At 40.0% G+C, this 25,762-nt stretch overlaps 2 protein-coding genes across 7 annotated transcripts; both read left to right on the top strand.

The window, feature by feature from the left end:
- Nucleotides 1-1,931: 1,931 nt before the first annotated feature.
- On the top strand, nucleotides 1,932-4,102 carry LOC117725346. Its single transcript, XM_034525462.1, has 2 exons — nucleotides 1,932-2,353; nucleotides 3,132-4,102. The coding sequence occupies exons 1-2, from the start codon at nucleotides 2,012-2,014 to the stop codon at nucleotides 3,459-3,461; spliced, it is 672 nt and encodes a 223-aa protein (XP_034381353.1). The 5' UTR covers nucleotides 1,932-2,011; the 3' UTR covers nucleotides 3,462-4,102.
- A 988-nt stretch (nucleotides 4,103-5,090) lies between these two features.
- On the top strand, nucleotides 5,091-25,469 carry rufy2 (RUN and FYVE domain containing 2). 6 transcript variants are annotated; one of them, XM_034559648.1, is made up of 20 exons: nucleotides 5,091-5,579; nucleotides 7,334-7,634; nucleotides 11,109-11,282; nucleotides 11,378-11,495; nucleotides 12,310-12,411; nucleotides 12,722-12,845; nucleotides 13,513-13,577; nucleotides 13,693-13,758; nucleotides 13,902-13,971; nucleotides 14,276-14,377; nucleotides 14,665-14,781; nucleotides 15,040-15,132; nucleotides 15,950-16,024; nucleotides 16,123-16,220; nucleotides 20,652-20,771; nucleotides 21,081-21,210; nucleotides 21,355-21,449; nucleotides 22,124-22,172; nucleotides 22,430-22,510; nucleotides 22,968-25,469. In XM_034559648.1, exons 2-20 carry the CDS (start codon nucleotides 7,559-7,561, stop codon nucleotides 23,109-23,111), a joined length of 1,899 nt encoding a protein of 632 aa, XP_034415539.1. In that variant the 5' UTR covers nucleotides 5,091-5,579; nucleotides 7,334-7,558; the 3' UTR covers nucleotides 23,112-25,469. The 6 variants fall into 6 exon arrangements, 5 of the variants coding, with proteins under 5 accessions (XP_034415539.1, XP_034415548.1, XP_034415563.1 ...); XM_034559657.1 differs by lacking the exon at nucleotides 5,091-5,579 and adding an exon at nucleotides 5,776-6,782; XM_034559631.1 differs by lacking the exons at nucleotides 5,091-5,579; nucleotides 7,334-7,634 and adding exons at nucleotides 9,008-9,116; nucleotides 9,245-9,536.
- Nucleotides 25,470-25,762: the final 293 nt, after the last annotated feature.

Here is a 25,762-nt window from a genome sequence, read left to right as displayed (position 1 = left end):
GAAGGACAACTCTCCATGTTTATATTTTCAAATGAAATACAACTGCTAACCATCACTTGTGAAGTATATATAATTTGTGTTTTCCCTTTAAATTAAGGTGTCTTGACTCTCTGGATCCCAATAATACCAGGTTGCCCCCACATGTGTTGTGGACCCTGTGTACATCGTCTAGTCAGCTGTTCTGTAATTGTCACTGTAACTGGTGTGCCATCACTTGTGACATCCCCGTGATAATAGCTGATGTTCTCATAATTGTTATCCATTGTGCTGTCCCTGTAATCTGTACTGTCCCACATGAGGAATCCTCCAGGTGACACTTTGACTGCCTCCAACAGAGCCGAGTTTTGATCTGTCACGACTCGCCATCGTGGTCTTCAAATGTAAATGAAATTGATGCTGTATTCATCACACCTGGAGTCTTCATGTGGTTACCATTTAAAAACTATTTAAATTAGCCTTCATTTAAATTCTGGCCTTTGATGATCATATGTTATCCCTAAACCAAAAGATCAAAACCTCAGTGTAATGGACTGTAACAATATCTTAATATAAATAAGACTACATAAATATAACACAAATAAGTACATAGAAAATAAGTAACAACATCAAAGCAAGTCCATTTATATATTTTTCATCGGAGGGACAGCAACTTACAGAGAAAACTGACCACACTAAATGATTTATTATGATGTGTTGGCAAACAATTGGATTTCTTAAGGATATTATCTATAACATGCATAGAAATAGCCACCTACCACCTGATTGAAATTACATTAATTATAAAGTTTACACCATAACCATAACTTCTGGTATGTTTCAGTAGCATAGATTAAAAAAATTGTTTAAACCCAAAAGACACACATGGGGAGGAAAAGAAAGAATAAAATACTATAATCCCAAAACATTATGGACAATGACGAACCAATATACAGATTTCTAGTCCTGTTACTCTGTGTTCAAAGGAGGAGCCCGTTACATTTATTTTAATGTCTAGGACAGTATTGTGTCCTTAAAGTTACCCAATCTTGGATCTTTGAACCTATCAACTGTTCAGACAATAAAATAATAAGTAGTGAAAAGAGCAAATACGCCATCTAGCGCCGGCAGGCTGGAAGCACAGTGCCCTGCTGAACGCTCAGCTCCAAAGGTATACTTTAAATTAGATTGATAACTCTATTTTGATATAGATTCTGATATAACAAGTAAAGACTGTTAACAACATATGTTATATATAAAATAAATAGTAACATGTATTGTGGTTTTGTCTTAAAAGGTTTTAAGGAAATTAAAATAATCCTTTTTTGGAAAAATATCTTTAAACATTGGGGGGTTTCAGCTCAGAAGATATATTCAACAAGATCTGTGACTCATTTATGTATGCAGGACCAAGTAACGTAGAACTATATCAATACTACATCGAATCTAAATGTTGTTGCAAGACAATGACAACTAGTTGAGCTATATATATATATATATATTTTATTTTTTTTAATTAAAATTTTTTTAATTAATTTTTTTAAATGAATGATTTTTCATTTGGGCAATTATTTATTCATTTGAACTTTATTGCTGTAAAACATTCAGCAACAACTATTTACAGGAATACATTATTAACCTTCGGGTTTCTTGGATGTTCAATTCAAATTTCAACCCAATCCAGTAAAAAATAAGCAGGTTCTAAGCCTTAGAATAAACTAAAAAAGTATTTGGTATAGGATAGTAGAGCACAGGTATAGGGTGTTATTGATTTGATAGATTTTTTAACATGATTTTCAAGAAAACCCATGGCATGAACTATGAGGTCTTATTGAGTTGGTATATACATAAAATCCATTGTTTACTTTAATTTCTTTTATTCAAGGACAGCCTGTCCAAAAGGTGTCGATGACACAACTTTTATTTTGAATTAATAGAGCGACGCACTTCCTTCTGCCAGCTTGAACCTGGCGAGGTTCGATCGTTGTCCGCCGACGAAAGGACTTCGCGATGAAGTAAATAGACATAAAACAAAATGAATACTACTGAGAAGAAGCTGGCGGACTTGATACGCGAACACCCGAATCTGTACGACCAATCGCGGCGGGACTACAAAGACAACCTCAAGGGGCATCTCTCGTGGAGAGACATCGCAGACAGCATGGGAAAGTCGGAGGAGGAGGTGAAGCTGAAATGGAAAAATCTACGCGACAAGTTCTGCAAGGCGAAGAAGCGACTCGCCAAGAGAACCCTGCCTCTGCTGACCGACGACGAGAACCCGGTGGAGAGGCCCGTCCCGGTGCTGTACAACCAGCTGGCCTGGCTCAGCGCCTACGTCAAGCCCAAAGTAGAGACGGGCATGGGAGAAGCCGACGAGGTGTGTCGGCTACTTGTCTTATCTATCATGCATTGATTAAAAATGGATTCACGTATGTTTATCTTAAAATACTAACGTTACCGAGCAGTCACCGTTATAACGCTCAGCGACGTTTGTTCGTTTTAACGCGAGCCGAACTGGACTCGTAATTACACCGCGACCGATCCTCATATACTGTAGATTTATAAACGCCAACTAACGTAACTATTGTTGTGCAAGCTAATCGCACGATAACATACAGGTAGAACGAGCACATCGTTACTGACGCCTGCCTCTTGTAATATCCGGATTCTGCTTTTCACAATAAAAGCACGTGGTGGAAAACCGACAATCAACAGTTGAGTTCGGTGGGACACATCAACACACGTGACACCGAAAACTGCAGCGCATGTGTGAATCAAAGCAGAACATTACAACTAAACTATTGTTTTGCCTTCACAAAATAAAATGCAAAACAGTTTCTGAGGCTGATATTTCATAATAATTGTGTATATTGTCCAATATTCTCATTCTTATTTATTCCTGCACTGCAAGTTTTTGTTATTTAATAAGCAATATGATATATTTGTGATAAGCTATTATAATATATATATATATATATATATATATATATATATATATAATCAATCCCTTTTGTTCCCAGTAGGAGGTATAGGTTCAATACGGGACTTAGATAGATATGTTTGGCTTTGATCGCCAAAGAAACTGAAGCGTGTTATCATTGTTGCTGTCTGTGTTAACCACTATATATGCTATATGCTGTTTTCGTGCCACACAGGTAGCTGGAAGTGGTGATGACGTGGAAAAAGAGCAAGATAAAGACGATAAGGAGCAGCATTGTTCCCTGCCTGTCATTACTACTAGCTTTTCTCTTGTGGAGTCCTGTCCAAACAACCATCAGGAGATGGGAGTCTCTCTTAAACGTAAAAGGCAAACAGCCACAGAAACTGAGATAAGCTCTGCAGATGCCCTCACCAACCTCAGAGATGAAGATGAACTGTTTCTGCTCAGCCTCCTGCCTTCACTGAAGAGGCTTACCATTAAAAAAAGAATGGAGGTACGGATGAAATTCCAGCAAGTGCTTTATGCTGCAGAGTTTGAGGGTTAAAGGGCTCATTATGAGGCAATAATGGCATTGATGGTAGAGCTTGATTCTTCAAGCATTCAACCTGTAAATATTATTTTTTTTACCATCACAACTTTTTAATATTTATTTTTGGACCACCACTGCTATTAATAGTGTCACTATGTAGATCTCTATAATTCAGTGTTGTATCAAAAGCTTTATTTCTTGGTTTGAAAACAGAAAAGCATTATATTTTGAATGTAGGTGATGAAACCCCCTTCTGTTACTAGTTATACAATAAGAGTCAACATAGAGTTGTTAGTTAATGAGGTACACATTTGCAGTAAATGTGATTCAACCAAATATACCAGCCCCCAAATAACTCCCTCCTTTTCGCAGCTCATAATGTTTGCTCAAGTGATAAATATTTTGTCCACAACCATTTATATAATAAGGGCTTGAATTGGGCAAAATATGTGTGCAAGTATACTGTAGACTACCTGTTAACCTAGTTAGTCGGAGTGATGACATATCTGAAAATGAATTTGGTTGATAAACCTTTTTATTGAAAAATATCTTTTACATTTAAAGACGGCACACACAAATGCCACAAATTACTACATGTAAACCCTTTGAACGGTACCCACAGACATTACCATATATATATATATATATATATATATATATATATATATATATATATATATATATATGATAACAAAATGCATTTCAGAGAGCATTTTGAAATAACTGCAAATAACTTTAGCTACAAATGGGGGAAGTTAGGAAACAGTTAATTCGATCCGAGTTAGTTCTGTAATTCTGCTCGTCAACACTGCCCGCTTCTTTTTTTATCAAATCTTTGTAGATTAGATAAAACTCTCTGACTGTACATAGATATCTCTCCAGCAGTAATTTCTACTGTGTGTGTGTGTGTATATATATATATATATATATATATATATATATTTTACAAATAAATATTTTCCTGTTACGGAAAAAACTGTTTTTGCTTCTTGTTATTTTTGCTATTCCATAGATTTAAGAATAGTTGGTCGCCCTATATCCAAAATTCCTACGACAAATCGGAGCCTGCTGGTACTGATTTTTATATCTATAGTGCAAACTCTACAGTTACACAAAACATATGATTGTACAAGTTTAATGGTAAAAATGGCTGATTGGACCATTACATATTTGTTTTTATCATCCACCCAAGTGTACAATAATCTCCTTTGTCTTTCATTGTGTTGCTTTCTGGTGTATAGGAAAGCATTAGTAGCATTAGACCTCTTGTATTTCACTGAGAAGGTTTTCTCGCTGCATTAATACTATTTAATTATCTTAGCCACACACACACACACACACACACACACACACACACACACACCAATCTATGATCTGTCTCAACAAGGACCTCTCTCTCTGTTCAGGGATGGCACCAACATGCTTAGACCCTCCTCTACTGCAGAAAGCTCTGTGCACCAACACTTGCATGTTTTCATTCATATATTCCATTCATATTAGCAGTGTACACTGCTAATATGTGGGTGGGGTGTATGTATGAATATCCCTCTCACTATATTTAACCCCCTATACACCTCCTTTCGCCTCCCCTCACTGCTGTGTTACTCCTAAACCCCTCCCCCCTCTCTGGCTTCCTGCTCTCTTGTCATTGGGTGCTGTGTGGGGTGATGGTTGTGGTTTCTGTCGGTGATGTCTCCAGAGCGTGTACCGGCTTACTGCTTCAGAACTATTGAAGCTTATTTTGATTTAACAGTCTCACAGCACTTCTAGATTAGATTCAGTTTAGATAAATAGATAGACGTGTTTTGAAAGAATACCTAAAGAACATACTAAGAAGACGTGCATATTTGTTTATCATCTCTGTGGAAGTAGTGGTACCATCTGAGGTGCCCATCATGGGACACAAGAGCCTCTAACTGCTGCCTGTAGCTGCCACAGCTGACTTGTGACTAACGGCCTGAAGCTTGGACTGCCGGGAATCAATCAAGCCCATCTTCCACAGTTTCACCGAAGTCATTGCCTCAGGCTCGGCATACTGGACTGGAGCATAGACTTAACCTTTTTGAGACAAGACTGCTGAGAACTGACAAGCTGCAGAAATAAGGATCAACTCACTGCTTTCTACTGCCTGAGGTGAGATGCAATAATGTCATGATAACTTGCTATACATGATCATTAAGGGAGGATGTTGGTATAATCATAGAACAGGTTATTCTACTGTGTAAACTTCACTTCTATCTCTTCTGCTGTTACAGGACAGTAAACTTACTGCTTCTTGTTTTCTGCTAATTTAAATAATATTAATAACTCACAGTATCATAATCTGTGCGCATAGCACCACTCCATCCATCACTGCTGCAGAATGAAAGGCTTGCTACTATATGAAACAGTCTCCTCTGCCTATTGGTGAGAAAAGATTCCACTGAAGGCTAATGATTGGTCATTCTAGCTGTCTGTCATGTGGAAGGGCGTGTTCCTACAGGGATTAACATGGTCATATGGTACAAACATACCAACCTGGAAGTAGTGTGTTTATTTAGGTGTGGTTCAGAGATGATGGGAGAGCATCGAGAAGAGACAGACAGAGTGGAGGAGGAGGAAAGTATATGCTGGGCGGCAGAGGGGAGTTGGAAACATTTTAAAAACTGAAAGAAAGAATGTCAGATGTAGTTTTGATGTGAAATTACAATTAACTGCCATGCAGGCTGCAACAATATTAACAGTTTTCAATGAAAATATTAAATCAACATTAAATTTAAATACATCTAAACTCATTTTCTGATGCATTGTTGGTTTGTTTGTCATTATTGGTGAAGACAGGCAGAAAATGTAGGTTCAGCCTCACAAAAGCACAGACAAATAAACCCACTGGAAGGCTAAATAGATTAAGAAGCGTACACATGTTTTGGATAGTGACTCTTGTGTTAAGTATAGGGAAACAAACAGAAAGAAAATAAAGAATACAAAATGGACATAACAATAACGAGGCAGCAGCAACCTGAGTTATGAATGATCTGTTGAATGCAGCCATTCAGAGAATTAACACAGGCAGTACAGAGTCAGCTAAGGGGTGTACGGATCTGCAAGAAGCTGGTCATATGATCCCTGGTCAGCCCTCGGCTATTAGAGAGAGGGTGGCAGGCAGGAAGAGAGGCAGAACAAGAGAAAACAACAAAAGAGGAGAAACACCAGTGGTCCCTCCATGCTATGACAGTGTGTAATGGAGCTAACATTCGTCAGTTGGTGTGGTCGGAGGCTTTTACATCCTCCTCTTACATCATGGTGAGGTGGAGGCCCAGTAGATGCATTCCTCATAAGCTACCACTCGCAGGAAAGGTAAAACTTCAAGTCTGTTCTATATTCTGCTCTATAATGTATTGGTGGTGATTGTATTATTTACTTGACATTGAATCCAGATGTAGTATAGTTTAGTAGAATATCTGAGAGAAGAACCTTTTGCATGTATTATTAATAACAGACAGGTCTTACTTAACCTGTGGTGTGTGAGTGAGCAGTGCATGTTTGAATCAGTGAGGAGAAATGGGAAGCAAAGATGTAATGTTGTGTGACAGAGGCTATAGACAATGACCTTTGAGTCTATATGCAGGTATTTTTTAGTCAAGCATTATAATTGGAGTAAATAGACATGTTGTTTATCTTGTGTAATTCTAGACCTGAAACCAGGCTTAAAATGCTAATGGTTAGTTGTTTTTCGAAACAGGGATTCGTCCATCTCAAAATTGTGTGCATCTGGACATCCTGGGGGGCCACCCTGTACCTGATTTGTGAGCAGGCAGGAATGTTTGAACATTGAACAAAGTTGTGTGCTGAAATAAGTTTTTAGCATCATATCTTATTAGGTCTGTCTCCGCTGTCTGTTGTTCCAGGTTGTCTTGCGCAGCTCAGCAAATACTGAGACGGTTACCAAACAGGAACACACCATTTTAGAGTGTCATCTGCTTCAAGGGAATCTGAAACCAAAGACAATTTGACTGTGTGGTACCAGCTCGACAGGGACCAGGCCAGAGGGAGCCCCTTCAGGACTCAGGGATCTGCTCGATTTACTAACCTTGTTACAACAAGACTGTGGGCACAGGAGGGTCCCAATCACCATGTACTCCCCTCAGAGTCTCCACCGCTGGGGCATCACTCAAAGTGAAAGTATGGAGCGGTTAGCATACAGCCAAGGTAGGTTGGGAAGTGGTATTTGAAAGAATAGCCCTATCTAATATATAATGATAACTCCTTTCAACTCCATACAATGTTCTTGTTCAATGGATTCATATCACTAAACTGAAACAAAGCATTTCCCTTGTCTGCAGTTCCCTCCTGTCTATTGCAATACATAAGAAATATCTAATTTACATTGTTTCCAGTATGACCCTTACCCTTATAGAGGAACAGTAATGTATGTGGTATCTATAGGACTAATATTTGCTTGTGTTCTGATTAATTTATGATAGTAAACCGAATATCTTTGGATTTTAGACTGCTGGTCAGAAAAAGCAGGCATTTAAGATGTCCCCTTGGCCTATGAAAAATGGTGATAGGCATTGCACTAAAATAATAGGCTGAATAATCAAGGAAATAATAAGCAGATTCATTCATAATTAAAACAATAATTTGTTGCAGACAGCCATGCATGTCATGTAGCCTTCAGGTCTCACTTTAAACATGTTTATCAAAGCTATACTCAGCCTGACTCTCTTCATGCACTTATATCTCCTCTTTACTGGTGCCTGTGTGGTTGTCTAATTATTCCACTGTGATGCTTGCTATTCAAGAACTTTCCGCTGTGGGTTCATAATACGACATTGAAAGTAAGGCCGTAGCCAGGATGTTGGAAATACTGAGGTCATGACTCCAGATTCCCCCAGCAGAGCCCCACCCACCTAACAAAAAATGACCAAGCAACCAATCAAAACCTTTACATTTTTTTCAGAATTTAAAGAAATCATAACATGTTATTATTTAATTTAACTGTTTAATTATACTATATGTATTTTGTATTAATAATTCAGGCTTTAAAAAAAATTCACAAAAGTTGTTGCCTTAAACTATTAGACATTACAAAAAAATCAATGTTAAATAACAGGTTCAAGTAAATTACAAGTACCTACAATGTGTACCCAAGTATAGCATTTCAGTTAAGTAATTTAGTTACATTCCATTTTGCTCCACAGTAGGAGCTGTTCAAAGAGAAATGTTTTTTTTTTACTAAACCACATATCTTAAAATAGCGGTCTTGACCCTCCTGTCTCCAAGCATCTCGGTCCCCTCCACACAGTACCATCCTCCACCAGGCAGTAGCCTTGCAGTTCCCCCTTCGAGCAGCAGGGGGCGGCACACCTACATCACAGCGGGCACTGACATCATTAGCTACGTAGTGCTGCCTTTTGTGTATCTGGTGAGCCCGTTGACGCCGCCCCTACGGAGGGTGCAGTTGAACCGCCGGGAGCCCAACTGTTGGATTGCTCTGCGGGCTTGTAAACACATCTCCACGGCACCAGGATGTACGGAAAACGATCGTCTATCGAGAAGCCGCTGTCCGCGCTGTTGCTAACGGTCATCATGTAGACCGACTCCAACGGTTTGCAGCACGGGAGAGTTACGACGGTTGGTTGGTGACTGTCGTCAGGCGTGTCATCGCTGTGGCCGGTGGTATTACAGGTATTTCTATGCTGCGGTTGTCACAATGGTCGCTGGTTGAATCGCTCAACGACGCCGCCCCGCTCACGGTTAGCTAACCGTATGCATCTGGCTCCGTTCGCACCGACCAGCAGCTCTTTTTGTCTCAGAGGTACATGAACATGGCATCGCCCGCAGAGCACGACCTGGCGTTGTCTGAAGCGGACAGCAGCAAAGAGAAGGCTCAGATGTTTGGGGTTTTGAGGCTGCAGGAGGAGAAATCCGGGGTTGGGGATAAAGCTAACAGTAGCAACACGGTGAGAGGAGGAGGAGACGGGCGATGGCAGGCTCCTATCTTCGCTTTGGCCAGGAAAGCATCCGAGACTATTTCAGGGAGTATTCACGTCCTGCCCAAAGTGTCGGAGCACAGGACGTCTCTTTCCGGGGACTGGACCGTCCAAGGTAGAGTATTATCAGCACCGGGGGCGTGAGGTTCATACGGTTAATACGGTTCATTATGGTTAATAATAATCAGACACCCGGTGACTGGTTATTTTAGGGTCACATGAGGAAATGTGACCTTCCCTAACTGTGCTCATCAGTTTCTTAATACAGAACAGTTTATTGTCATCTTCTAATCGGAGCACTGTTTCTAGTTTCAGATGGTGTGTGTGTGTAGACGTACCATTGTGACCAGCCTCACTGGCACATGTCCTCCCTGTTCTTTCATATTTAACATTACCTCATCACCTTTTGTGTGTGGCCAAAGATCAGCGCTGCTCGCGTGCTTTGATGGTACCCCTCGCATATTAATGTGAGCAGTGTTCCTGTAGCTATGCTGCTGTTGTTTACAACCACACGACTTGAGGCATCATGCTGCACTGAGGCAAATGGGACAAACATGTTCTGTCTTTCTTATTTCCTTTGGGGTTATCACCATGCATTGTGGTGTTGGTGTTGTCTGTATTTGTTTGCTGCCTTGATATTACTACAAATTACGTTTTAGTATGTGCAGCTGCAACTAACTTAATCTGTTGATTGTTTTCTCAATTCATTTTTGTTGTCAATAAATATCAAAACAATTTCCCAGAGCCCAAGCAGATGTCCACAAATGTCCAACTCACAATCTGAAACCAAACCATATAACATTTTTACGATTATATAAAACAGATAAAAGCAACAAAAAAGTCATTTTTAAGAACCTGTAATCTGCAACGGTTTGTCATTTTTGCTTGAAAAGTGACTCATACTACTGAATCATACCAGTTGCTGGTTAATCTGTTGAGCAACATCAGTTGTTTTTGGAGAGCTCCGCGCTCTATGTTTGTCTGTCAGTGCACCCATCAGCAAGACGATGAGTTGTCTTTCTTTGAACAAGAACACAGTAGATGCATTTAGAGTAATGGTCTTTTAAGGATTTTTAAAATTGCATTCAAACTCAACTCAAGTGAAAAATGTAGACTTCCTCAGCATTTGATATGTTGTTGTAGAAGTCACATATGGTGACAGAGGCATTCAAAGGGTTACTGTTTTTGTCTCGGTATCCTCGGGGCATTCCGCCAAAGAGCTCCCAAAAGTCTTGCTCTCTCTCTCAAAAAATCATCTGTTGATTTGTCAGCGTCTCTGCCTCCAAGCCAAGCTGCTGGGGCAACAAAGCTCCTTCTCCTTGCTAGGCAACATTTCTGCACTTTTTCACCTGACATTGTTCTGTCCTGCTCTGGTGTTTGGCTACACATTAACCCAAAGGTCCACTCAAAGTGTAGAGCATTTATAGGCATATCTCTGTGGGAGTTTCTCTGTTTCAGTCCCCAGAGTTTTTATATAAGGGGAATGTTAATTAACAGGCAGCTGCAAACAAGACAATTTATCTTGCAAAGTTATAACAATGTATGTACTGCACGTCTTGTGTGCCTACACTGAGCTCACACAACAATGCAAATGATCATTCATTGTTTTTAGGGTGTATTCTATGACTAGCTGTTATACATTTCATTATAAGCATATTTCTTATTAAGTGTGGCTTTTGTCCTGCAGCCCAGCGAGACCCCATGTCTATGGAGCGAGCCAACCTGCTGAACATGGCCAAGCTGAGTATTAAAGGGCTGATTGAGTCGGCTCTGAGCTTCGGGCGAACTCTGGACTCAGACTACCCACCTCTCCAGCAGTTCTTTGTAGTCATGGAGCACTGCCTCAAACATGGCCTCAAAGGTAAGCGGAACCTCCCAACTTATTAAACTGAAATGTCAAAGTGTACTGAGTTTTTAAGATTTTCATGTGCATCTGCTTGTCTCTTCTCTCTGCAGTGAAGAAGTCCTTTCTGGGCTTTAACAAGTCTCTCTGGGGTCCTCTGGAGCTGGTGGAGAAACTGTGTCCTGAAGCAGCAGAGATCTCAGCCTCTGTACGAGACCTGCCTGGACTTAAGTAAGGAGGCCATTTATATACACACACCTGTGCTCACACACAACTTAACCTTACATTGTGCTGGAGGAACATGAGCCACAACCACAGATTACACAGTTACATTGACCAGCAACATGAGAATGTGATGTGAGCCAGAGCAGGGAAATACCTGATTTTTATTTACTTTCACTTCACCTTTCCTCTCCCTGCTGCCTCACTTCCTCCAATTTCTCACAATTTGTATTATTCTTTCCTCTCTTTGTAACTGCATTTTTAATCAGAAACAGTGTTAAAAGCACATAGTTTAATATAAGTTATTATACTGTCAATTGTGGACAATAGACATCTTTTAAAAGTCCATTATGTAATGGTGCAGTAGTATATTTGCTGTTAGTTGTATGCTTTTCAATTTATTTCCTACAATGACTATAATTGAACACACATAAGTGTTGATAGTGCCGAATATGGGTGGTAGAATATCAACTTGAAAAGCCCTAGTGGTGTGCCTTACATTATTTAACTTAAGTAGTGTTCTCTAGTTAGGAAATGTACTCTCATTTATGCACATGCTATCCACATCATGCTTTACTCTATTATTCAGTTCTCAGTCACACATACCGGAGCTTCCAGGGCTGAAATCAAGTGAGCAATATTCAGGTCTCGCTGGTCCAGCAAAATGGGGAACATTCGTGTTGTTTTAGATGGAGAACAGAGGATGTTTCCTTTGGCGGTGCTGAGTCAGACCAACAGACATGTAGCAGAGCAGTGTTTCAACACCATGTGCAAGTTACTTAGACGTCTGTGTGTGTGTGTGTGTGTGTGTGTGTTTCCCCAGGACTCCATTAGGCAGGGCTAGAGCTTGGTTGCGTCTGGCTCTCATGCAGAAACGACTTGCCGACTACCTACGACTCCTCATCACCAGAAAAGATCTGCTCAGGTACACACATATTTTCACATAGCAATTGGTAAATTTGTTTTGGAAAAATATACCGTAATTAAAGTACATGCCTTTTTATATTTCCTTGTTTCAGCCAAAAACCAAAATGTTAGTCTTACAAATATTTGTATTCGTACATACTCGTGATAAAAGTTTGCATTTAATAAAAATGTTATGCACTAATCCAGCAGTTAATACCACTCTAAATTTCTGAAATGTATTTGAATATTAAGACTTTTCACATCCACGGTAACTTTAAAATTTATCTAAGCTCCCTTAAGTGTTTGAGAATCTATTATTTCCTCCACAGTGATTTCTATGAGAATTCAGCTCTGATGCTGGAGGAGGAGGGAGCAGTGATAGTGGGCCTGCTGGTGGGCCTCAACGTCATCGATGCTAACCTGTGTGTCAAAGGCGAGGACCTGGACTCTCAGGTAACCACTGCTCTGAGACAGAATTAAGACCATTTGACTAAAAAAACACTTTTGCACCAGACATTAAGACATTGTTTTAATGTGGGTATAAAACATCTGATGATGTGGCTCCATTACAACATGTTTGCAGCTGGTATACGTTCTACTCTTCAGTAACTCTAGTTTTGGGAAGCAGACAAGACTTGTTTGTTTTGTCACGTTATCGTTGCATCGGGCAGAGGGAGAGCAGTCGCTGTGGTGTCATGTTTCTACGGGTGGACACTTTGTCCTCAGTGCAAACACATTTTCTCACTAATGCACACTCTCCGTCAGACTGTGTTTACACCTGACTGAATGTAGCCTGAGAGACTTGTAACATGAAGCAACATGGCATAAATAGTTTGTTTAGATACGGTTATTTTCTGAGCCTTCACCCACTGATGTACATTTGATGGCAGGTGTAAAAGAGGTCTCATTCTATTTCTAAAGCCAAGATAATCCATTTAAATAATGATAAGAAAAAATATTTGGTTATTTATTTTTTAGGCTGCAACTAACAATATTGTACATTATTGATTAATCAGTATAAAAGCAATTATTATTTTATTCTATTATTGGACTATATATATGCATTTCAGAATATATTTAATTTTGAGTGATGCCAGCTTATCTTATTTATTTATTTCAGGTTGGGGTGATCGACTTCTCCATGTACTTGAAGAATGACATAGATGATTACAGGAGTGATGAGAGGTATGATCTTTTATTTTCTCTACCCTTTATTTAATTAATACACAGGGTCTCTTAGCCCCTCTCCCCCTCTAATGTGATGCAGAGCTCTGTTTTACATCTGTTCCCTTGGCAACAGGAATAGCCAGATAGCGTCAATCTTGGATCAGAAGAACTATGTAGAGGAACTGAACCGACAACTCAAGTAAGACATTTGTTTTTTATTGGAAACAGACGTGTCTGCAGGGTATTCCGCAGAGTTCACAGAGATGTTGGTGTCATTATCTTATCTTCAAGGACATCAAAATAAACAGAATCTGATTACAACTTCTGTGTTTTTGTGTCTAGCTCCACAGTTCATGGTCTTCAGGGCCGAGTGGAGTCGTTAGAGAAGTCCAACTCTAAACTCATAGAGGAGGTGAGACCCACACTCAAAATATCTGTGTATTAGATTTCAACTCAAGTGAAAAGTCGGCACTTTAATCTCAGAGTTTAAGTGCACATCTCTACATCATGAGTGAAGTACCTTCGTTATGTTTCACTTTTCACTGAAGGATTGTAATTTCTGCTTTGTCTGTTACATGTTATCATAGAATCTGATATAATCATTTTGTCATATGTTTTGATGAAATCACAGTGTCAGTGCAAGCATTATTGTCGAACTGTTCTTTGTGATCAACTAAATCATTTTTTGGGGTATGTTTCCACGTTTGTGTGTGCAGTTAGCCATAGCCAAGAACAACATCATCAAACTGCAGGAAGAAAACCAGCAGCTGAGGGGTGAAAACAGCCTTATTCTCCAGAAGACACAAGAACATTTTGAGGTACGCATGCACACGTCTAATGCCTTAAATCACAGAGAAACATTGATTTGGTAAGATTTTTGCAGCAGCCCCAACTGAAACCAACATTGTAGATCTACGCCCTTAAATTGTAACTTTGGTATTTTTCAACCTTGAACCTATTTTTTTTTATGTCTAAGTGACTAATAGGGAAAAGTACAGAAGTTCAGAAGTTATCCTGAAATATTCCATTAATAATGACCAGCTCTTACTACAAATTGATGCATGAAATGGCTGACATGTTCTTACCGTTGACGTTATTTATTTAGGTAACCCAAGGCGATGCCTCAGTGGAGAGGGATGCATACAAACAGTCGCGTCAAGGTTTGGATGAGATGTACAACGAGGCTCAAAGGCAACTGAAGGATGAGTGTCAGCTCAGACAGGTGTGTGTGTGTGTGTGTGTGTGTGTGTGTGTGTGTGTGTGTGTGTGTGTGTGTGTGTGTGTGTGTGTGTGTGTGTGTGTGTGTGTGTGTGTGTGTGTGTGTGTGTGTGTGTGTGTGTGTGTGTGTGTGTGTGTGTGTGTGTGTGTGTGTGTGTGTGTGTGTGTGTGTGTGTGTGTGTGTGTGTGTGTGTGTGTGTGTGTGTGTGTGTGTTTATAAATGTGTGTGTATATTATATACATGTATGTGGTTTATTTTTAGGATGTGGAGAATGAGCTGGTATGCCAGATGTCGATGAAACAGGAAATGGACTTGGCCATGAAACTTCTGGAGAAAGATATTCATGAAAAGCAGGTCAGCGCACATTTTCCTTTCACTTCACCCTGTCTTCCTTTTTAAACACTTATTTATTTACAAAATGTCTCGAGAGATGAAAGTGGACAAAATATTGACAGAAGAAAATACTTTTTTAATCCGTATCCATTATGACTTACAAATAGAAAAAGAAAATCACAAAACATGAATAATCAAAAACGTACAAAAAGATATGAGTTAGCATTTGATTTGTATATTATTGGATTGGTTAATGGTGAGTTTTAATCAATGCAGTCACAGTGGAAATTAATGAGAAAGGACCATTAGGTTACCGAGAAATGTATTTCAAACTGTTAAAATATGGATCATAAGAATGACGTGGTTGCTCTTCAGACACAGTGTCATCACAATGGGAGAGCACATGATAAACCCTTTGGGGGCACAAAGCCCGGACTACTTTATGTTCACACAGAGCAGTAATATCTTGCTAGCTCCTGTGCCCGTTTCTCTCTAGCAGCCCTGCCAGCGTCAGGCCGTTCACCACCAACATGTGAGCTCTGCTAAATAAACGCCACCAGCTGACATTTGTAGCCAATCTGTGACATACAGTAGCTCTCATTGCAGCATCATCACACATCACAGCAGCCTCCTGACATCTTTGCACAGGAACATGGGACGTGTAGCATGGGAATATTTGTATCCTGTATTGTGACAAACAGTTTGTCCAAAATATATTTCAGCTCGCTAAATTACAGTGAAACTGTTGCAAGAGACCTGATGCCGTGAAACGATAGTGTGACCAGGAGACTCAATACAGGATACAAACACATACCAAGGCTTTGTTTTTCATCTACAGGACACACTGATCGGACTGAGACATCAGCTGGATGAAGTCAAAGTCATCAATGTAGAGATGTACCAGAAGATGCAGGTAAAAACATGTCTCACCTGGTTGCACTTGTTCTCTTTTCATACACAGCCCACATACTGTAAACATTACTATTACTTATGACTTTTCTTATTTGTTAGTCGTCTGATGATGAGATGAAGAAGAAGAACGACGTGATCACTCGCCTGGAAGAGAAGACCAATCAGATCACTGCCACCATGAAGCAGCTTGAGCAAAGGTAAGATAGTCTGCCTGTAAAGGAACCGCACGCACTATTTTACAGAGGAATATCACGTTGTCCTATGTGTCTCTTTGGTCTCTCATTCAAACTTCTCTGATGTTCTGTTAAAACCTTTGAACTGCAATCTGTCATTGAATTACCAAAACCTACATTATCCTCCTTTAACAAAGTAAGTGTGATGTCACTGAGACCCTTTTAACAGCATTTACTCTAATATTGAACCTACATTATGTAATAGGACTTGTTCACAAAAAGTATTACTTTTCTTGATCAGATAATTATGCTCTTTTTAATAATTACTGCAAATTACATAGTACATTATTAATAGCTCTGCATGTTGAAGCTATAAGCAGAAGACAACTGGGGGAAACGGGGGGGGGGGGATGATGATGATATGAGCCTTCCTCCTCATCAGTGTTTCAATTCAATTTAGTTTATTTTATATAGCCCAATATCACAAATTACAAATTTGCCTCAGAGGGCTTTACAATCCGTACACATACGACATCCCTGTCCTAGGACCTCACATCACACATTTCAGGGTTTCTTGTAGAAAATTGGTGAGGAGTTTGTACCCCTTGTCGCCTCCTTGCATCTTATTTTGCTTCTGTTTATCCTGCAAACAAAATGTTCCAGTTATAAAACCTTCTGAAAGAAAGTGATTTGGGTTTTTACCTAACATTGCAACATGTGATGGGATTGATAAGTCTCACTTTGTGTTCCTTGATAGCAGCCTAAACAATCATCAAATACATGGCTATTGTTATCTGAAGTAGCTTCATCTTCTCCTTTTCCCTTAAATTAAAGTGTATTTATTCCTTTTGACATTAGCGAAGTCTTTTTCTTTGTGCAAAGGTTGCCCAAAATTAAGATACAAAGCTTTTACTTGAAAGAGACCCGGCAGCAAAAGTTTTACTAAAATAACCAAAAATATGCTTAAATTGACCCAATGCAGTGTTTCAGAGCACCTAGAATAAAGACCACCTCCACTTACATCATATAAAGCTCATACATTTTAATGACATGAAACATCAAAAATAGTATGTTATCATAAGAAACCATCAAGAGTCTCAACACTAGCTTCCCTAAAGCAGGTTGGTACATGGCAGGTCATTTCATTCGAGGCGACAGTCCTGCAACAGTCACAGATACCTGTTTTTATCTTTAACCTTCAGGGGAAAAGAGCAGAAGCAATGTTTTCCACAACAAATATAGTGTATTGAATGCTATTGCTTAGGCCATCAGCTACTAGCTAAACTGATTACAAGTCAAAATACATTGGAAAATGATAAACAATTTCCTTAGGGAAATCCTTATCATGTCTAATAAATTACCCTGCTGGTATGTTCATGCATGCTAAGTCTTGGTCACTGCTGCACCACAATCCGTGTTTGATGCTCCACATTTCCCTATCAGTCATTATGAGACCTGCTGCTTCATTGGTGTGTTATGATTCCTCCTCACCTCATCGTCTACCAGTCAACTCGATACATCCCTCCCCTCTCCTCTCCCATTGGTTTAAATCTGTTCCATCCTATTTGTGATTGGTTGTGAATGACTTTTGCTGCTCCAAAGGTGTTTGTACATTAGACTGGTAGGACACAGATCCTGGTTACACGTTTTTTTTCAGTGGGAGTTTTGTGTTGTCGCTGAAAAATCAGAGCCACTGTTTAAGAATATTACCAGCTAGTTAGAGCTAAAGCTCCCCTCAGAGTTAAACATGTTGGCTTCTTTAGAGAGATACTCCACTTTTTGTCTGATCTAGTTATATTCACTTATCTGTCCACATTACCTTTCTGTGCTTCTCCTCCACACCTCTTTTCATTACTCATATACTGTGGAGGGAAATGTGTCTAGACTGAAGAAATCCGGTGACAGTGGCAGCCTGCAATCAGATGTCTGTGTTTTAATGCCTTTTATTTACACTTACTGCTGTGCTTGTGATGTTAAGTCACTTAAAGTGTTCAGTGTAACCGGGGCCACTTAGAATACTGATGTATTGACATCCTTTCTTTCTTCCTCCTTCTTTCCTCCGTTCCGTTTGTCTCTTTTATACCATCCATCCAATCATCCATCCATCCGTTTTGCTCCCTTGAAATCACGTTTTATTGATTTCATGATTTTATCCCCTCTCCTCTGTGCAGTGATAAGGATCTGCTAAGTCAGACCCGAACGCTTGCTATGTCATTTGTTAAGTGTGCCAGCACAGACACAGAGCACCAGTACAAGCTAGTCAAGGACATCTCCTTTTGAAGACAAACATGCAGAGACCCACCCACATTATGATTGAATGAATAAACAGACAGACTAAACTTAAAGGAAAATTCCTGTTTTCTTTGCACACTATATTCAGATGGTTTAATGACCAGAGAGCAGCCAAAGAATCAGGTGAAACTAGAATGCATGGTTTGGTCCTTTAGTTACTGAAACAATGTCATCACCAGCAGATTGCTGGGATTCATTGAGGCCACTGCAACATGTTTCAAGATCTTTAGTTGAATTCCTCAGACAACATTACTGGGTTTGTGTTAAAAGGGTTTCCTCGGAATTTCCTCGTTTAGGTGGTCAGCAAACTGTTTGAATAATAATTAATTGTACTTTAATAGAAACCTTTTGAATTAATCGTTCACTACTTTACTCGTTCACTACCACACACAAACACACACACACACACACACACACACACACACACACACACACACATACACACACACACACACACACACACATATTATTCCTGCCTCCTAGTCAGTTTATATGCAGTAACACTGACTCAGATAGTTGACTCTTAGATGTTAGCATAGGGTTGTTGTTTGTAGTTCACGTTGAGTTAGAATGAGTGTAGTGGTCATTCCCGCTCGTATCACAACTACTTTATCTGGCTACTAGTTAACAGAGTTGAGTCTCTGTAGTATTTACAGACTGCATACATTATTAAGTCGTGACTCGTGATTGTCACAGAACTTGTGATCCTGGGCTTAGCTGTATTTTTACTTCATTGCAACCGTGAGCAGGAGCTGCATTTCGTCTCAGTCAGTCAGTGGTGTTCTCTACACATGTTAAGGCAGACAGGAGTTTGCTTGTGCAGGCTCCTGCTTTTAATTTGTTGCCAGTTTGCTCTGCATGTGTGGCCCCTCGTGACCTGCTTCTGACTGGCTGTGCCTGATTTATTTCCCTTATTCACTCCCTCATTATTCTCCTTATAATACACACTCGGTAGTGAGCAGTAAATTCAGCTTTCTGACACTTTCACACTCATCATCACTTACCGTTGACGAAAGCCTTAAACATTGTATTGTCGGATTGTTAGCAGAACGTAAGACTCATGCCGTTGATGTTACTTTTTTCCGTTCCATTGTTGTAATTTTTGAGGACATTATTTTAGACTCAGATTTCGATCCCCAATTAACATGGCAAAAGGGTCAATATAGCGCACTTTAAAGTAAAAAGGGAGTGATTTCTCCTCCTTGCATAGATGTAACAAAACTAAGAAATTGTAAGATTTTGCAGATGTATACGGCTCAGTGGGACCAGCAGCTTGAGCTCAATGTGTGTGCTTTGTTTCTGCAGAACAGTCAGAACTGAGCCAAATGTAAAGAATTGTAGGTACACAGCTGTAAACCTCTGGAGCTTCTCTCAAGGGAACTTGAATGTGTTGATGTCTCTCGTCTTGGTAATCATTATACCAATTCTAACTCCGTGTTCATAGTACTGTAACTCCTCTCAACTTTTAGAAGAATAAACAATCAGTACACTACTGTCTTTTACCACCGTGACAAATAAAGTTAGAGGGTTTTAAAATGTTGGTGTGGTTTGAGTTTTTTCCCCACATTCAGAGGGCTCTTAGCAGGTAGACACTGGACAATTATTGTGTAATACAGCTCTTAATAAACTTTAACATAGGGAATTGTGGGATTATCCCCATTGTCTTAGTATCTGAAATGGCTCAAAAAGATCTAAACTTAATTAAAATCCTCATATCTCAAAAACACACTACAAAAGGATCCCCCCTGTACAATATCAGGTGAAAGACAATAGTATCACTGAAAAAGAGTGCACTAAGATGCTACATTCAGTTAGCGATCTTTTTTTCTTGTCCATTCAGTTGCTTCGAGGTGGTGTTTCATCATGCGTCTTCATTTGGACTCACCCGTTTGTATTCCTTCCTGTTCTTTTTTTAACCCCTCAATTCTTCTCCCCTCGGTCTAAGTTTGACTCTGGAAAATTACAACACCAACCTTCTTCTTCATTCATCCTCAACCATCCCTCCTTTCTACCCAGACACTCAGTCCCTAACCTGCCTCCTTAGCCTTCATCCTCCTTCCTGTCTTCCTCTATTATTTTTTTCCCTCTCCCTCCACCCCCCCCCCCCCCCCCTAGTTTTTTCTCTCCATGGCCCTGAGTTTGTCCCTGGTTATAATGGTGCAGATTACAGGAGGCAGAGAGGCACCGCACCTCGGCCGAGGAGGGGACCAGACGCTTCAAATTGGACTTTGCCAACAAGGCCGACAGCCTGCAGCGGCAGATCGAACACAGAGAAAAGCAACTGTAAGCAAAACCCCTTCAAAGACCGACTGATTGGTAGATTTATGCACGCACATAGATGCATGAAGACTTAATCTGGAGAATCTCGTGCTCAGAGAGAGATACAACAGAGTAAATACACAATCAGCTGTGTTGCATGGTAAGACAGTTTTTGGTGAAAAAGTAAAAGGACCTAGGACCAGTAAATCAAAACAAAGTAATACAAACCAGTGTGCCCTCATATAATCTGTTACTCAGTATACCCCTTACTCTGTCTCTTGTTTGTTATCTGTGTTGTGTGTGTGTATATATACGTCTGTGGTGTCCCTTTAGCCAGCAGCTAGAGACGGACCTGAAGATCGAAAGGGAGTGGAGGCAGACGTTACAAAATGATCTAGACAGAGAGAGGGACACGGTGGCTCAGCTCAGCACAGAGGCGCTGCAGATCAACGGGCTAAAAAAGGTAGAAAGACGGAGAAAGAAACATACCATTTTATATTATGTTTTGTTGAAGTATATCGCTTTGTGTGAGCGACCCAGCATTTGCAGAATGGGATCTGATTTGATCAGATGCATGTCTTCTGTTGTTTTATGTTTTTTTTCCCAGGAGTTCCATCGTCTCCACGATGAAAACATTCAACTGAAGATGATCTGCGAGGACCAAGAACAAGCTCTTGAGGAACTGGGTTCCAAACTGAGCGAGTATGTGTGCTTTGTTTAAAAATGTCTGCCCCATAATCAAATGGTTTATGCCTCCATGCTGGCGACAGCAGCTGACCAGAGGCATTATATATTTTCACGTTGTCGAGCTGTCCTATGTTTGTAAATGTAATATCTCATAAGCGGCTCAAGGGAATTTCTTTCAAATATCCACTTGGACTGAAGGATTAACTGATTAGATTTTGGTGGTCAAGATCACTGAAACCCCCAATGGGTCGGTCCTATTCTTGTGATATCTCAGGTACGCCTTGAACAAATTCCCTCAAATTTGGCACAAACATCCACCTTGAATCAAGACAAACTATTTTTGATGGTGGTTATCAAAGGTCAAGGTCATTGTGCTCCTACGTTCATCCCATTCTAGTGAACGTGATATTTCAGGAACGCCTGGAGGGAATTGGTTTACATTGGGCACGAGCAATGAACTTATTAGAATTTGGTGGTTTCGGAAGTCAAGGTCACTGTGACCTTATCAAACACATTTTGTCCATAACTCACAAATGTCTAATAGAATAAAATGATGAAGTGAGGACGTTTTGGACGGACATGGATGTAAACTGCAACTTGACTCGTTGGTGGAGTGGTATCAGGAGGACCGGAGGTGGTGGAATTGACTTATTTCCATGACATAGCAGCTTTATTCATTGTGTCATCAGATCTAAACTGAAGATTGAAGACATCAAAGAAGCCAATAAAGCTCTTCAGGTAAATTAGCCGTGAGTTACAGAGTTAAACGTAGCGTAAAGAATGTCTAATGTTCTAATTTCTGTCTAATCCAAATCCTTTCCATAACTAAAATGAAAAGTTAGATGAGATATTATTAAAAGAGCAGAGAGAGAAATCAGAGAGACAAATGCAGTAATTCTTATTTTTGATGAGTGAAGTATGTATGCTCTGCTGTTTTGTAACGCATATTATGTAAAATGAGGGTGAATGAGAGTTACTGTGTTGTGCTGTTGCAGGGAGGTCAGGTGTGGTTGAAGGACAAGGAGGCCAGCCACTGCAAGCTGTGTGAGAAGGAGTTCTCCATCTCCAGACGAAAGGTAAATCAGCACATGACCACAAAAGTGTGTTCCCGCACCTGAAATTCTTTATCTAAACTATTATGGATTGGAAAACCTCTCCCCTGATGTGTTGGTGAGGAAGGTAGTTATCCACATCTTTTTATGCAGTTAAATGCCCTCTGATTTAAAAGCTTTAGTTTACGGCGGCAATAGCATATTATATGGTATAAATGAAAAAATAACTTAGTGAGTGTTTATTACAGCCACCATGTCTGAAGAGACCACTTGCAGAAACTCAACAAGACATTTGAGGAGATATACGTTACATACATGGCTTTAGCCTCAGCAAGCAGTGCTGTCATGAAATATTGATTACTCAATGGATGGAAGATAAATCAGCAAGTTGGTTCCTTCAGCAGCTAATTTGCAACCATAAGCACAATACAACAATGGCAACTTTATTTTGACACACTTTATGTGTGTGCTTTCTCTCCAGCACCACTGTAGGAACTGTGGGGAGATTTTTTGTAACAGCTGCTCTGATAATGAGCTCCCTCTGCCGGCCTCCCCGAAACCAGTCAGAGTCTGTGACACCTGCCACGCCCTCCTCCTCCAGCGATGCTCCTCCAATCCAACGTGAAGGAGCCGTGACTGCTTCACATCATCTGAGATCAAACCCATCAATTCCCACCTTCTGCCCCTCTGTAGCATCCATCTCCCAACTTCTCTCAACAGAAATGCTGCTTGAAATGGACCGTGTGCATGAACATTTAGTGCGTTAGATTTGTCTTCATTTCCAGCTTGAAAAGGTCCCTCATAGACTACATCATGCTGACCCGTCTGTGTTTGGTATCACTACTTTCCTAACATGCTCAGCAGTATTCATGAAAACATTGTCTCTTGTAATCCGAAACAGAGGAGGAGGCCATTTTATATGCTAGATAAACATCAGTTTTACAAACTAACCATTTACAGTAAATTCCATCAGTCAAGGTCACTGATATCTGATCAGTGACCTTGACTGATTTAGATATCTGACAGAGCTCTGCGTGATAACTACTTTATCACGAGCTGATGAGCACTGCTGCAGCTACATGCAAATTCTTAACCAAACCTCACCATAATGTATGTATCAGGGATCAAACTGTATACAGTAAATGAATAGCCAAACAGACGAGATTATATATTTTCTACACACAGAATCCTGGCCTTGTTACCGAGTCTTGACTGCAAAGCACCTCTTTTAATGTGGAGGGAAATTATGCATAAACCATAAAGGCAACATGTTCACAGGCACACATGATCAAGTCAACCTGAAAGGTTAAATTCAACTTTACTAGATACTTAAAGTTACTACATGGAACTTTAATTGTGTGACTATTTTAGCGACCCCTGTGTTTCCGAGCACCAGATTCCTTTGAAGAAAACCTAATTTTACTGCAACAGGTGTCTGACAGTCTGCTGCGCTCAGTGCTGGCTTTGGGTCTCTCGTGCCCCCCTTCCCTCCAGCAGACCCAGCGATACGGCCCAGGTCTCCAGCAACAGGGTGTCGGTGTTTGTTTCCAGCAGGGGCTGGTGGCGGTGAAGCAAAGCAAAGCTTCTGGCAATAGGAGACGCTGCTGCCGGGCTCTTAGCTCTCCAGCCCGCGACTGCAAGTCAAAGGCTGCAGGTCAAACCGGGTCTGGTTCTGTCCGCGGTGGGCTAGTTGCTGCTGCTGGAGTCTCAGCTAAAGGAACTTCTGGGGCAGCTGAATTATTTCATCACATTTTGCGCTGAATCCAACCCGGTGGCACCGCTGACAATCACTAAGAATATATATATATATATATATATATATATATAAAATCTTCTCGCTGATGTTCTTGTTTACTTATGAAGGTCATATCAGTTTTAATTTCCAAGCTGATTCTGTTCCACTGACGCAACGACCAGACTAGTTCCCCATGGGGCTGAGGAACTGAACATCGTTCTTTTTATTTTATTTTATAATGTTGGTACCATTTGTGCCTATGTAAATGGATTCCTGTTGAGAAAATCTAAAATACTTCAAAGCAATCTAGATAAAAGGCACATTTCACTGTTAGTTATCAAACACTAATGCAGTGGAAGCTGCTTTAAGGACCAAGAAGAGCAACAGATGCCATCATCTCTTGTAATCGGACTGCGTAAATGTCTATTTAGTAGATGAACCACTGATGGCGAGCTCACAACATGACCACTTCACTGACTAGTTAGTGGGTAAGAACAGACTCAAGTGGTACACCTCTGACACAATAGTCAGTAGTTTGTGCACAAGGCAATCCTATATTACCTCTAATATAGATTAATTTGAAAGTATTTATTTGATTTTGTATTTTATGCACATTGATTTTTACTTTCAGAAGTCCGGGGAACTTGTTTGAGCTTTCCCTGTTCACTGAAGCAGATGGAGAAGAACCACATTGTACTGCTGCTCCATTTCTGAGATGGAAAGTTTGAAACTCTAAACCAATTTAGTTCCTTTATGTTTAATGTGTTGTTAAACTAATGCTGATGACTGTAGAGTCTTGACGGGTCAGTGACGGGTTATGATACGAGGTCCACTGCACATTCTGGTTTTGTATTTGTACAATGTTTACCACCTATGACTTTTTAAGTACTGGAAGTATTCATTCCCATGGAGAGATAAAACAGGCCTGGGTTCATTTCAAGTTTTTATTGTTTCAAATATTTAAAAATTCACCAATGTATCATATCATTATTATATACTGTAGACAAATGTTCCTGAATTGCACCCAGGCCTGAAACCTTTTTGTACAGTGTCGTTCTTATAAATCTCCCAGCTTTCAATGGGACTTATACAGTGTTGACACCACTGTACGCTGTATATAAACAATTGTTGATAATCACGGTGACCCTTTAATTTTACTTTGTCCCGCCAGTTCAATATTAACTAAATTGCCAACAATGTTTTCTTGAATGTGCAGACATTTCTGATTAAATCACATGACAAACAGAATTGTTCATGTTGTCATATTATTGTTCGGCAATTTCTCCTGTGAACATTTACTGGTTTTGCACTGCTTGGGTCTTTTTCCGCTTGTCTCGCTGAAATCAACTAATTTAGTTCCCCGTTAACACACCTCATAAAAGGATAACTTGCATTCTTGGGATTTATTGGCAGAAATATTATATAATATTGATAACTTGTTTTCTTTAGTGTAGAAACACCTGAAAATAGGAATTGTTTCCATAATCTTAGAATGAGCCGTTAATATCTCCATACAGAATGGGTCACCGAGCTGGACGCCA

The sequence above is a fragment of the Cyclopterus lumpus genome, chromosome 3, assembly GCF_009769545.1.
Source record: "Cyclopterus lumpus isolate fCycLum1 chromosome 3, fCycLum1.pri, whole genome shotgun sequence".
In the NCBI taxonomy this organism is placed as follows: Eukaryota; Metazoa; Chordata; class Actinopteri; order Perciformes; family Cyclopteridae; genus Cyclopterus; species Cyclopterus lumpus.
This window is presented reverse-complemented; position numbering and strand designations above follow the sequence as displayed.